The 15,048-nt window shown below is 38.7% G+C and overlaps 1 protein-coding gene across 1 annotated transcript; it reads right to left on the reverse strand.

Annotated features, from left to right (window-relative positions):
- Positions 1–716: 716 nt before the first annotated feature.
- Pcl (polycomb protein Pcl) lies at positions 717–12,046 on the reverse strand. The gene is made up of 11 exons (XM_034985565.2): positions 11,693–12,046; positions 7,890–8,102; positions 7,176–7,469; positions 6,287–6,432; positions 5,597–5,689; positions 4,891–4,973; positions 4,389–4,584; positions 4,071–4,238; positions 3,101–3,204; positions 2,119–3,028; positions 717–1,238 (listed from the first exon to the last, which is right to left on the reverse strand). The coding sequence occupies exons 1-11, from the start codon at positions 11,706–11,708 to the stop codon at positions 846–848; spliced, it is 2,616 nt and encodes an 871-aa protein (XP_034841456.1). The 5' UTR covers positions 11,709–12,046; the 3' UTR covers positions 717–845.
- Between the last annotated feature and the right edge of the window lie 3,002 nt (positions 12,047–15,048).

A 15,048-nucleotide genomic window follows, 5' to 3' on the forward strand; every position in this document is an offset into this window, starting at 1 on the left:
ATAGGACAAATATTAACCATTTAAGACCAACTTAAAAAAATTGTCAAGTAGCCTATTTATCGAACTTATCTAGGCATAGACAAAGATAAGATGAAGAGTCATGAATATGTAACCTGAACGCTAGCAAAAACGAAGACAGGTGATATAAGTCCCGGAAATTGCTAATGGGCGTGGCCGCCATTTCAGTGACGTCAGCACTAGACTGAAGTTTCGAGCTTGATGGTTATTATTTCGGCTGATGTTAATGAGACATGGTTCCAGCTCAATAGCAATTTGCGGACTTATAGTACAAATTCGTATATTTTGTAAAATTCACGATATATTTGAAATAAAACATCTAACTGACGCCAGAGGTCAACAAACGTTGCGTAAGTAGGCCACTTTGACGCAATGCCGCGTCGTAGGCGGGGTATTGACCCGAGTTTTGCGCGCCATACAATGCGGGTTCGAAATTGAGGCAAATGGTTATTGGTATTGGATTGTTTAGGTAGTATAACAATAACGCTAAGTTTTGCTAGCGTTCTGGTTACACTGGTTCTGTATATATACATAATTTCTTTTGGCATGACCCTCGTATGGCGAGGATGTCAATACTAGCCATACTTAGTGATTCTAAGGAATCACTTCTTATGGTAGGAGCTCGTAGAGTTTATTTGATAGGTGCCCATTTTTTTACAAAAGAGTGCATGATGTTCTTAGAATAAAAATAAAACAAATTTAGATTGGAATAATAATATATCACATTCCTTGATCTTACTGTACAACTAGAATATGCTACAGACAAGCACTTATATATAAAAATTACAATTAAATGTATATTTAAATAAATTCATGTTCGCCTCGTACTACGAAGCGGAGTCCCACTCTATGAGGTAGGCTGGGGGGTGTCCCGGCGCGACTCTTCGCGCGAGAACGCGGAACGTCTGTCCCGCTCTAAAGTACGACTGTACACTGGACTTCAACGCCGACAGCTGCCGAGCATCGACTTCGGCGGTACCGCTGCTAGCTTTATGTGGACTCAACTGTAAACTCTTTACGCTATTGTTACTGCTGGCGCTATTTGTTGTATTTCTTCGCGCGTTCTCATAGTAGTTTTTCTCTGGTCTCTGTCTTAATCTTCTACCATGGAATTTGACGTTGTTCATACTATGTGCGGCGGGCGGCGTGACATCACCGTTTTCTGTTGGCATCTGAGCAGTCTTAGAAGCGTCGTCGGGTAGTGGACAAGACTTATTGAGCTGAAATTTAATAATAGTGTAATTTTTGTAAGTAAAACAGCAAAAATGATTTTCTTAATTACTACCTTTAGATTAAAAATCTAAAAAATAATTTTAATCAATAATAAAAATAACAAATGGACTATTTCTTGATCACATTCATAATTGTGTATTAGTTAGAATCATTTCCAGGTTTGTATTATGTATATCATCTACTGAACAAATAATGGTGACCTAATAAAATAAAGAAGGCATACATTTTATTTTGAACCGCACCAGTATGTGTGTAATCGGGAATCGGTTTTATATATATAGTACTAGATGATGCCCGCGGCTTCGCCCGCGTGGATGTAGGTTTTTACCGTAAAATACCGTAGGAACTCTTTGATTTTCCCGGATAAAAGTAGCCTATGTCCCTTCCCCGGGATGCAAGCTATCCCTATACCAAATTTCGTCGAAATCGGTTGAACGGATGAGCCGTGAAAAGCTAGCAGACAGACAGACAGACACACTTTCGCATTTATAATATTTGTATGGATGGTAACGTTTATACTAGTAATATGCAATATGTTATGACTTGTGACGACATCTGTTGTCGCATCAGAAGCGATCCCAGTTCGCGTCAGAGCGGTGGGGTTGGAGGGGCGGGGAAACGGCACCATTAGGACAGCAGACCAATGTGCAGGCGCCAGTTCGCCAGCACAGCGTTTTGTTGGCTAAGGCGTCGGCGGTATTGATCCATAATATTGTCAGAAGGCGTAGAAAAACACGACATATAAAATGTAAAACTAGCCATCCTGTCCCAACACGACACGAGTCGTCATGTCAGGCAAATATAACCACCTTCACACGCGCTAATTACTTTGATATGATGAATATGTGAATGCTTAATGAAACCAACCTGCAGTTGAAGATGTTTTCGCGGCCGTCTATACTTTCGTCGCTTTACTTCTCCATTTGGACCAATAACAATATCCTTTTCGCTTAATTTTCTTTTTAACGGTCTTATCATTGGCCCCATTAGTGGATTCAATTGATTGGGCAATGAAAACCGAGAATGATATTGACTCCGCCCATTCTGCTTATTGTACAAATTCATATTTGACGAAAACGGGGTTTTCGATGGATATGTATTCTTCATTAGGAAAGGGTTATTCTTTCCCTGAAAATCTTTAAGCGGTGGTATTATAGCGTCTAGCGTGCCTCTACTCGAAGTTTCGTCTCCCGAGGATTCCACTTCGTGGTTGAAGCTACTACTGTACGGAGGTAAACTGTCCATGTGCTGGAGCGACATTATTTTGGAATGTTCAATAATGTTCTTAGTGGATAACTTGGACACTTCTAGGTTCATCGTTGCTATCCTCGAGGTATGCGTATTGACGTTTATGTTGCAAGTGTCGTTGCTCGAGTTGATGTCTTCGGCGTCTTTGGGTATCTTGTCCAGTTGCACCGAGCACGGTAAGGACGACGGGTCGAGTGATGGCACGGGAGAGTTTTCACAGATCGATTTAGCTTCGTTAGACTCGTTTTCATGAACTAGTGTCACTTTATCTAAAGCGTCATCTTTGGCATCGGATTTCCTCGCGGTGGAAGAACACACGGAGGGCGACAGTTGCTCGTCGCGCTCCGTCGTTTTGACTGATTCGTAGGAACTTGCAGAATCATTTTCGGAATTGGAGTTGGAGTTCAAGTTTTCGTGAAACCGCTTTCCCATCATAAGATTCAACCAGTGACCATCGACTGGAACTATCATGCGTTGAGTCGGACTCTTATAGGAACTTTTTTCGTTGTTACTACTGGAAGGCTGCAAACTGAAAGTGAATTTATGAATTAATTAAAATGTTTAAACTGCAAAATAAGATTTGTATATGATTTTTAATTACCTATCATCAAATTCAGTGTGTGGCGAAGGAGCTCTGCACAGAAATCGTAACCGTGGGGCATACTCTCTAACAAGCTTGTCAGTCAGCGGCTCTCCTTCCTTTACCTACAAACACTAAACAGTTACAAAACAGACTGATATTGGCAAGAAATATTACATTTGTGAAGGAAGTTGGTTTCGTTAGGGCTACTTCAGACACTGCAGAATCCACATGAATGCTAATGCGGCTGCCGCCACTCGATCAGCAGAACATAGTTACGCGCAATATTTGCGCCGTATTTCTCTTTCCCACATGCACACTTTGACACGCTCATTTGAACAAGGTACATTTTACCGCAGTTCAAATCACTCGGTTTGCACCTGCGCATTTTCTGCACTGTGACTGCGTCAGCGTGACATGCATACGCACAAGTGAAAGCGAGACAGACGGAAGACTGAGCGAGATGGGCAACACAATGACGAGCGAGCCAGCGCGTATCGCGTGATCATTTGCTATGTTCTAACAACAGCACAGCCGTACAAAGCGCAGCGCAGCAGGGTTTATTTGTATCTTCATTATAATCTAAGAGGAGCGATAGAGTACAGCACAGCACAGCAGCCCTCGTAGCTGTTGTTTTAAGTTTACGTAATCAAATTTGAAATTATTATATCATTGTATTGCAAATTCAGTAATTGACCATCAGAAAGTGTTTACAATAATACCCAACTTCAAAAAGTTTAGTGTTGATTGGTCACCCTTAAGAGCTACGGAGACGGTCAAGCATGTAGTTTTGTTTTGCTTGATCAAGTGCTTGACGGTCGTATCAAGCAAACGGCATTTTTTTCATATCTCGAACATCGCGTCGAGTCAAAATATAAAATCGCATCAATCATGTAAATGCTTGACTCAAGCATCGAGCAAAAATGTATGTGCTTAACGCCAAGCCGCTTGACCGTCTCGGAAGCCAATTAGAGTTTAGTTTCATGTGTACCTGCTCTAAAGCAGAGAGCTGCAGCGGCGGGGGCGGCGGCCGGCGCAGGCGCAAGCCCCATATGGTTGCGCGCTTCTTCATCTCTCGCCCACATTTGAAGCGCTTCCGCGAAGAGGTGAGCGCGGTTAGGATCTTTTCCCGACGCTCTGTCACCGGAGTTCGCCACATCTGTGTGTGAATATTGATTGGATTACTAGGGGGTTGGATCTCAGGAACAGATCTGTAGCTTTATGTGAACAGTTAAGTAAGGTAAGGTGCATATGTAAAGCCAGCCCAGTTGCTGACACCGAACTCGGCAATGGAATTGTGTAGTGTCACCTTTTCCGGCAGTTGCAGCGCGTGCCAGTTGTCCATGATGTAGGGCATGATGACGGTGTCCAGGTCGAAATAGTTGGGCGCGTTGTAGGCGGTGAGGTTGAACAGCGCTAGGTGCGCCAGCTCCAGCCAGCACAGCTCCAGCCGGCGCAGGTACTCCGCGCCGCCGTTGCAGTTCGCACACGCGAATATGTACAACCTGATAAACGTCCAGTTTTGCGCATTTCTAATGTGTAGTAATCTAAAATATTTCTATTAACGGTTTTCGGATTTTATCCTTCGCTTATGCTATAAGATCTAAATTTGAATTTTAGCAGGCAAGAAATTTGGCAGATTCTAGATCAATCGAAAGTACCCTATAGGTTTCTTGAGAGACACGACAGACAGACAACAAAGTGATCCTGTAAGGGTTCCTTTTTTCCTTTTGAGGTACGGTACCCTAAAAACATTTGTATTGTTACTTAAGCTGGCTCCAACAGTCAATAATATATTTTAAGAAACTCACTTATCCCCCGCATATAGTGGATACTGCAAACTCGAAACGCATCTTTGGTGAAACCAGCGAGAGCATCGACAGCATAGTAACATCTGAAAATACATGAAATCATTTTCTAACATTATGTAATATACTAGGTAACCCATCCAAGTTTGCTTGTGTGAAATTTTGATATTTATAGTCCGTACAAAATGAGAACTCACACACCATTTTAGCTCTATGTGTCAACTGTAATGTCAAAAGTGATTCACCTTTATAATAAGTACTAAAATTGTACTTTTGACATGACAGTTGACACAAAAATAATATTTATGAATTATACTTATATATCTAAACTAGCATATGCTCGCGACTTCGTCTGCGTGGACTACACAAATTGCAAACCCCTATTTCACCCCCTTAGGGGACGAATTTTCAAAATTCTGGGCTGAAATTTGGCATGCAGATAGCTATTATGACAGGCATCCGCTAAGAAAGAATTTTTGAAAATTCAACTCCAAAGGGGGTGAAATAGGGGTTTGAAGTATGTGTAGTCCATGCAGACGAAAGTCACGAGCATGAGATAGTTATACATAATATACATACAGCCTTGTACTGTTACTTCTGGAATCTGGATAAAGTGGCTTTCTAATGGTGAAATAATTGTTAAAATCGATTCAGTAATTTCAGATTTTATCGTTTACAAATAAACAAACAAATGTTTCAAGTCACATACTTGCGCGAGCCAATCACTCTTGTCGCCACAATAACAATGGGCCTCATGTTGGTCCTTGCCAGCTTCGGACGCGGTGGACGTCGTGGACGCAGTCTGAAACAACCAAACATCATTGTAGGCAACAAAGCAATGTGGCTCTATATCAATGGAAATAGTTAATGCAAAAATCGCAGTCTTTGCTCATACGACAATAACACAATGGTGCAGGCGATTCGTCGACTAAAGACAAAGAACGCACTAGATAGCCGAGACTCGTGGAAATTTCCGCTGGGGAAGTTTTCTCTAATCACGCTAATCTGTTCTTCAACCAATCTACTCATAGTCCACACAGTAACAAAAAAAAAGAACATGAGGCGTATGACTAACAGCCAGACTTGCACAAATGCAACTTCAGATTGAAATATTTGTTTTGTGTGACCTACTCACTACCCTATAAAAGCTAGTTTAGTTAGGAAAGATCTTTCTCTGTCCATGGTCGCTCCAAGTCGATCGGGAGAGCATGCTATTACAATAAACATCGGGCCGGACATACTCAAGATCTCACTTCGCGCATAGCGCGTGAAGTGTGAATAATACGAACCAACATTTGGAATTAGTTACATTAATTAATTAATATTTTGTTTTTAAAAGAAACTAAGAATGACTGCTAGATTGAAATGTCAAATATAAGGTTTTATATAATGAACTCACGTCACACGGTGGCGTGAGTTCCTGCTGCTGACGCCTCTGCTGGCCACCCTTGAACCGGAACAAGTCGGACCTCTTCAGCGCGCGGTTCTCGGCCGCGGCCACGCGGTACCTCTGCTCCACACACCGCTTGCAGTGCCATGATGCTCCTATGTTCATACATCACGTGTTAGAGTGTTTGTGCACTCATCCGTATTCGGTTCTTATCCGTGATTCTTTAATGTGGCCGTCATACAAATACGTACATTCGATTCGTTTTTTTTTACGGATCCGTCAAATCACGGATGAGTGCACAAACGCCCTTAATGCAATACACACGCAAAATAAAACAATCAATTTTATTATTGATGGTCTGAAAAATATCTCTGTAAGTTTCAGTTAGAGTGGTTAAGACTACAGCTTCCTATTTGGAGAGTTCGTGGTTCGATCCTGGGCACGCATCTCTATCTTTTCGGAATTAAGATGTGCGTTTCATTCTCAGCAAATCTTCTAAATATATAAAAGGAAAAGCTGACTGACTGATCTATCAACGCACAGCCCAAACTACTGGACGGATCGGGCTGAAATTTGACGTATGAGCTATTATGATGTAGACATCCACTAAGAAATGACTTTTGAAAATTCAACCACTAAGGGGTTTGAAAATTGTGTAGTCCACGACGACGAAGTCGCGAGTATAAGCTAGTAAAATAGAAGGAAAACATCGTGAGAAACCCTATATGCCTGAGAATTCTCCATGGTGTTCTCAAAGGTTGTGAAGTCTGCCAATCTGCACTTGACCAGCGCAGTGGATTACACACTTCGAATTCTGAGAGGAGACCATGCTCAGTAGTAGGGCAGCCATTGCTTTAGATGACGAAGTTTCAGTAGCTTGATTGATGGGGTCGCTTACCGCTTATCCACGCTTCGACGGGCGGCGTGTGGCACTTGGCGTGGTAGCCGCGGCCGCACATGTCGCACGCGATGATCGCGTTGGCGGCGGGGCTGGCGGCAGGGCCGTCGCGCCGCTTGCACACAACGCACATGATGCGGCCGTCGTCCGCCGGCGGCGCGCTGAGCAGCTTGAGCGACGACACGGCCGCCCACGCGTGGGTCCCGTCGCCGAACTTGACCAGACAGCGCGCCAGGCCCGTGCCCACTTCGCACGAGTCATTGTCATTGCTGGTGCTCAGCTCTACTATTGTCCCTGTTAAAGGAGTAACATGTAAGGTTATTCCATGCCTGCTGTGATAATAATTAGAGTAATTATAAAGGTTTGCACCTCAGGCCATAGCTAGATATATAATTTTGGTAATTCTCACACTAGTGCTGGAATTAATATCAGATGGCAGTCACACTGTTTATAAAGCCCCTCCATTGGGTTAAGTGACTCAGGTTTAGATAATAACAAGTAAAAGATACTATGACTAAGACTAGTTTTAGCGTAATGCACACACAGACTAGACAGTTTGGCTATATATAATAACACACCAATTTTAATGTACAGAAATTGTCCAGTTTTTAACAGACTTCTATTATGAGCATAACATAGATTTCTACGCCATTCATGTTCAGACCTAACTAGAAGTTTTAAACCCTCTATTATTACTGCATAAATTTAACAAACCTAAATAGTATCTTCCATCTTTGTTGGGCACCAGTACATCATCACCACAGTGGAAAGGGTTTCCATTATTCTTTTCCGTGTTGGTCGTAGAGTCTGGCATGGCATCCTGTGTTTCTTCTTCTTTTTTCTCATTCTTTTTGTTAGTGCATGGTGTAATTGTCTTGTCAAAATCGTTCAGGAGAGCATCGATCAGAGACAACTGTGTTGAGACCTCTACAAAGAAATGGGTGTTGTTGTAATTACCTTAGTAAGGTGTTAAACCCTGAACTGTCTGAAGTTCTACATTCCACGCTTATCAAAGCTTATCTAATACAATTGAATATGTCAAAAATTTAGCTACTCTTTTGCCCATTTCAAAGCCAGATATATATAACAAAAAAACCCCAACAAAAAGACTAAAATCAGAAGCATAATATAAAACAGCAGATACCAAAATTTATGACCTGTTTGGATGTATGAAGGGTTCAGATTATAGCATGTAATATTAGTTTTTTTAAAAGGCAGATTTCAAATAAAACGAGGTTTTTGTAATGAAATGTATGTTTTGATCATGCAAAAAGGTTATAAATAATAATTAAATGTAAATTTTTTTTCAAACTTTAATATAATATGTAGAACTTTGACAAATCATATTCAGCGAAATGGAAAATTCCTTATAGTATTAATTTGTGTACAAGCATTTTCTCAAGATGGTCATTTGCATTGCAGAGGCATTTCAGATTAGCTGGAGTGCGGACTAACAAGTTTCTGCCCAAATGCTTAAGCATAATGTTTTTGTATGTGGCCAATATTCGACATCTTCAGTGTAATTTAAATAATTAAATATGCAAGCCTCTGCCATACATTACAGTGAATAGAGACCTCCTTAAGATTAATATTTTTTAACAAAATATATTTATAAGGCATTCCGAACCAGTGTAGATGTACTATTCGAATTTCGATGTAATTCGACTATTCGAAAGTACTTGTAAAAGTTTATTTGAATAAAAAAGATTTTTATTTATTTATTTATTTATTATTTATATAACGAAGTGGTTAGCATCTACATAGGTATGTTACAAAGATAATCTGCTGATAACTGATTGGAGATACAACTTTCACAAGTTTTATAAAAACTGAATTCAGTATTCAAAGAACTCATTGTTCATTGGAGTATGAATATGAAGGTGTTCATAACACCTTGAAATCTTGAATCTATGGAAATATAATAATAGATGTTTTATATTATTAATTACTTAATTAGCGAGAGCTTTATAATGTAGGATAGTCAAACTTGTAAGATGATAATATACTCACTTGCAGAAGCATACTTCCAAAATGACAGCAAAAAGAAAACAATTAGTTAAATATTACTTTATGATACACTAGCTGATGCCCGCGACTTCGTCCGCGTGGATTTACGTTTTTCAAAATCCCGCGGGAACTCTTTGATTTTCCGGGATAAAAAGTAGCCTATGTGTTAATCCAGAGTATAATCTATCTTCAAGACGCTCCAAATCGCTGGCGATCTTTAAAAACCGTGTTAAGAAACACTATCTGTCACTGTAGATTTTCTGCGATAAGAATATGTACAGTTAGCTATGTATTATTTTTTAATTATATTACATTGATTTTATATATTATTTATATATATGTATATATTATATTATATTATACTATATAACATTATATTGTATAGTATGTACCTATTAGAGTGTATGTTTATGTATTTATAACTACATTGCGACTCCCCGTCTTACAGTTCTATAAGTTCTTAAGTATGGGTTGGCTGGAAGAGATCACTTTAGTGATAAGGTCGCCCTTTGTTTTTTAAGTGTATCCTGTATTCTTACTCTCTGTAATTTTAGTAACAATAAAGTTGTTTTAAATTAAATTCAATTAAAAATTTCAGCCAAATCCGTCCAGTACTTTTTGCGTAAAGGAGTAACAAACACACACACACACACACACACACACACACACACACACACACACACACACACACACACACACACACATACAAACTTTCGCCTTTATAATATTAGTCGGGATAAATAATCATTAAGGGCATGGCACTAATGAATGACAATATAAGGAACATTTTGACTTAATTCTTCTCTAACAAACATATTAATTACAACAAAACCAGTTTATTATATGGGGGCAGTAATTATTATATATTACTTTTTCATAGTAAAAACTTTATTATTCAACAATTTATTTAATTAAATTTTAATTTTAATGAACCTGGTCAAGGTAACACAATAGAGGACACCCCAAAAAACTAGTCACAAATGGATGACACACATTTATTATACTAGCTGCCCCGGCGAACTTTGTACCGCCTAACAGTTGATTCTTATTCAGATTTTTTTTTAAACTTTTCTCTCCCTAAGAACCATCCCCGTATTTCAAGGAATATTATGAAAGAAGAATTAGCGAAATTGGTTCAGCTGTTCTCGACATTTGCGATCAGCAACACATTCAGCGATTCATTTTCATATATAGAGATAGATTTAGGGATCAAAAATTTTTACCAGCTGTTTAAATTTAACATCACTCATGAATGTCTTTATATTTTTACACAATTAAACAGTCACTTTCATAACTTTGAAATATTTTTTGATTTTGTCAGTTTTTTATTCAATGGGGTCAAAAGGTAAAATAAAATCAGTCAAGTGCGAGTCAGGCTCGCACACGAAGGGTTCCGTACCATCATACAAGAAATATCACTTTTTAATTTTTTTAAATTTTCATGGCGGCCGTTTTGTAATTTTTAGTATTTTTTATTATAGAGGCAGATCTTTAACTATTTTGCATTTAAGTCGTTTTTACATTGATCCTGATTTAATTCTTTGTTGATAGCATTTGTAAGAATTTTCTACCTGGTCTTTTTGCTGTGTAATTTTTCTTGATTTAATAATTTTTGCTGTAATTTTTATGTACCAATGTATAATATGTAACGTGATGTATGTGTTAACATTTTAGTGAACAGAATATTGGCTATCAAATATACATATATATCAAAATATGTACAGCAGTTTTGAGTTGTGAGATAACCATTGTCTCAATGATACAAAGTATTCATTATGAGAAATATTTTTTGTACTTGCTTGTTGAATAGGTACACACATTCATGTTCCATGCACCCCCACTCATTCTTGTTTGACTTTTTCCATATAACCATGGAACTAGAAGCAGCATTATTATCAGTGGGAAAAACTTGACTATAATATGACCTTAACTATGCACTTATTTTTGTATGCTAAGTAGTTACCTAATCCTATGAGAATCAGGAATCATCCAAAATGTAAGATGTCCCTTATTTAAAGATATTTAAATGAGGGCCTGTCAAGATGCAACGAGACAAATTTATGAGATCTTGTAATGTTTTTACATTCTAAGCATGCCTTTCAAAAAGCACAATCATATTCCACACCAGAAAAAGTTTGTAATATTGTGTGGATGTTTGTCACTCAAAAAATGTCATATTGAACTGCATGCGTTGTGAATTGTGATAATTCAAAAACCTTTTGATATTAAATAAATAACTGTTTGATGGAAAAGAACAAATAATGTACTGAGGCTACCTTTTGGTTACATGATACGCCGTCGACGTGTTGACGAGGTAAAGCCATAAATTGTTAACATTCCACTATTGTTAAAATAAGATATCTTTAGTGAGGAAAACTTTTAACATTAATCCGTATGTATTGTGATATTTATATATAGTCATCAGCTATAAAATAAAATGTGTACGAACTGCTAAAATTAATTTATCGTGAATATGTTTATGTAACTGATTAAACAATGAAAAAACTTACCAGCGTTAATATCCATTTTAAACCTGCTTTTTAATATTGGAGGCAGGCTTTGACCACCATAATTTGTTTTTGGAATTCATATTAAATGGACAAACACTAAAAGCATTGGCGCTATTGCGGCCATTATAGTAGTCAAACCTATCGCCGTTTTCCCGCGGTAACAAAACTGGACCTATTTAATATTATTTGAACGTTGGAGTGCGATACTTTTAAGATTTTAGAAGTTTATATTAATCAATATACAGTGGTAAAATTAATTGCATACTAACATTTATGTAAAAATGTATGCAAAATATCTCTTGACTCTCAAGACGTCGAAATACGAAAAAAACCGTGCCGTGGTCCGAATCTCATCCATAAAGTGTTGCCAAGGTCCTCGACTCTAAATTTACGTTTAATTTCCTAAAGTCACATTTTTGTTTTCTTTAAATCAAAAATGTTCTATTATTTAGTTAGTTATTTTTAAAGATTTTTTAATAAATTACCCTTTTCGTCGCTTCGCTTAATTCTTAGCTTCTTAGCAGATGCAAGAAGAAAAACGAACAAACAAACACGACGATAAAAATATAAGTAATTTAAGTAGTTAGTTAGGTAATTAACTATATTGTTATTTTGAAATGTTGGCAAGACAAAATAAAAAGCAAAAGGATACACGAGTGAAGCGAGCGCAATATTTTTGATACTTTTTGCTTTGATACAACTAGTACCTAGGTAGGTTAGGTATATTAATTTTTTTATTAGTTTGTAGCTACATAATATTAGGTAACTACATTAAATATTACCTACAGTAATATTCCAGCCTTAACCAACCATAATACTAGTGATTAGCCCCAAACTAAGACCTCGTGGTATGGTAGGTATCCCATAATTCTTCTATCATAGTTTTAATTATATTAACTATATTTGTAATAACTAGTTAACTTTTAACATTATACGCAAAAAGAGAATGATTATTATTGCAGATTATTGAATTTTGCAACAGCGCCATCTATTATATATTATTGTGAAGTTAACTAACTATATTAAACTGATAATGATGCCCGGTCGATGCTCCATTCTCTTTTCGCCTCCAAACTATCACTCGACCAAACTGAGAGTCTACGGGGCCTACGTCCGTTCGCGCCTGACTTTTGCGGCCCCAGCCTGGTATGCCCTCTGCTCAGCATACCAGAAGCAGCGACTACAAATCCAGCAGAACAGACGCCTGCGTATTATCGTGAGAGCTCGTCCGCCGCGTACGTCCGAAATGACGTCATTCATCGAGATACCAGTACCGGTCGTGGAGGAGTAAGTCCATCATACTACAGTGCTTGCGTACATCTCCACGGCAACGCCCCGCTTCACGCGAGACCGCCAGACGGGCGTCCTTTACCTCGCGAGCTTCTGGGGCCACCACAAGTACCTGAACCCAACGCATGCATCAGTGGCGGTGAACAGGATGACGCAAGACATTGACCACCGGATTTGACACTTCATAAAGAGACAAAACAATAATAAGACGAGACCTTGGCCTACCAGGCCAAAAACTATTAGGATCCAGGTAATGTGCTACCTGAGAGGAAATGCCCGGTCAAGGAGGCCCAGCCTCGGGGCCCGCACCCCGATTGACTTAGGTCGATCGAAAGGTCAGAAGACCCTACATCATTGATGCCCAAATAATTTCATTTCTTTATAATATTTATCTATTTTTAGTATTTGTTGTTCAAGTAGGTACAGGATATAGCTGTAATTATACACAAGTTTAAGTTTCTAATATGAAGCCATTTTTGACATAATATAGCGTCGAATTCAATCTTCACTTTAAAGCATTTTGTATGAGAGCCCCCCTGAAAAAAGCTTTTCATATTTTTTATGCAATGTCCGGCTGAAGGAACTCAGTTTACATATTATGTTTAAACTTGAAGTAATTACGTTTAGTATAATTCAGGAGTTATAACGCTCTGACAGACAGGCAGACGGACAAGTGCAATTTCACTCAAGTAGACTCGGAGACCTCGCTTCGCTCGGTCAATTAAGATGTCATGCAAATTGTAAATGTATAAAATTTATTAACACAACATAAATACATATTATGCTTTAAGTTATATTAACATAAGTTAGCACCTGCGACTAACTAGTTAGCACAAACAGTGATTTCAAACCAGCGAAATAAAGATGTAACGCTAGACCGATCGCGGTGGTGTAACGTGTTTGGATAAGAGGCACAATGAGTACTGAGGAACTTTCACGGTTGCGCCTGTGCAAGAAAAACTTAAATAATCACAAATTCAATTCAATTAAAAAAATATATATTATTCTCTATTCTATTAGAATGTTACATGAGAGGTCAAAGTTACGAAAAATAGAACTGATGTAACCTGTAATCAACTGGCAATACTGGGTCTATGGCATAGACTACGGGCATAGACGACTAAAGAGGTATAGCAAAATACAGATTCAACTAAAATCATTGACTATACGTTGGTAGAAATCGATGGTGAATACAGATGAAAAATGGTTCAAGTTCATTAGGCTGGCTACACTTGTTGGTCACGATAGTGGCCGCAACGTTGGTCGATATTTTCGTGAGCCACATATCGGCTATAATCTGTGGTTTCATGTTATATTATGCTTGATTATATTATGGGTTTCATCGTAGATAGAGTCGTCTTCTTCTTCCACTCATTCCTGTCATTCGTCAACGTATTATCCACTTCTTTTTCACGCATATCCTCTTTCACGCAATCCATCCACCTTTTCTTTGGTCGTCCTCTCCTCTTTTTTCCTTCCACATGCATACTTAACATTCTTCTAGTGACATGGCTTTCTTCCCTCCGCATTATATGCCCATACCATGCCAGCCTATTACCCCTCATCTTTTCTACCACTGGCGCTACTTTCAAACTACCCCTTATATATTCATTTCTTATCTTATCCATCCTTGTCACACCACACATCCATCTCAACATTCGCATGTACTCGCCTTTCATCCGTCCCTTTTACCGCCCAATATTCTGAACCATACAATGTGACAGGTCTAACGACTGTTTTATAGATTTTCCCCTTAAGTTTAAGGGGCATTTGCGGGTCGCATGTAACACCTGAGACCTGTCGCCATTTCATCCATCCCGCATTCATTCTATTGTTCACGTCTCGGTCAATATTACCGTCGTTTTGGAAGAGCGAACCGAGGTACCCCTTGTGCTTGCTTGTCTATACATCGCTTTCACAAGCCTCACGTACTTCCCAGGCACTCTCTTTACTTTCATAGCCCACCACAAAACATCACGAGGAACTCTATCATATGCCTTCTCCAGGTCGATAAATACCATGTGCAGGTTTCTACGTGCACCCCTGTATTTCTCGCAGAGTTGACG

This window comes from Maniola hyperantus, chromosome 4 (assembly GCF_902806685.2).
Source record: "Maniola hyperantus chromosome 4, iAphHyp1.2, whole genome shotgun sequence".
NCBI classification, from domain to species: domain Eukaryota; kingdom Metazoa; phylum Arthropoda; class Insecta; order Lepidoptera; family Nymphalidae; genus Maniola; species Maniola hyperantus.

Bases quoted from the DNA above. Each gene is read 5' to 3' on its own strand.
- Pcl (XM_034985565.2), bottom strand. The intron at 3,205-4,070 runs GTACACATGAAA...TAGTGTTTGTAG, and splicing joins AGCTCTCTGCTTTAGAGCAG to GTAAAGGAAGGAGAGCCGCT. The intron at 3,029-3,100 runs GTAATTAAAAAT...ATTCACTTTCAG, and splicing joins CACACTGAATTTGATGATAG to TTTGCAGCCTTCCAGTAGTA.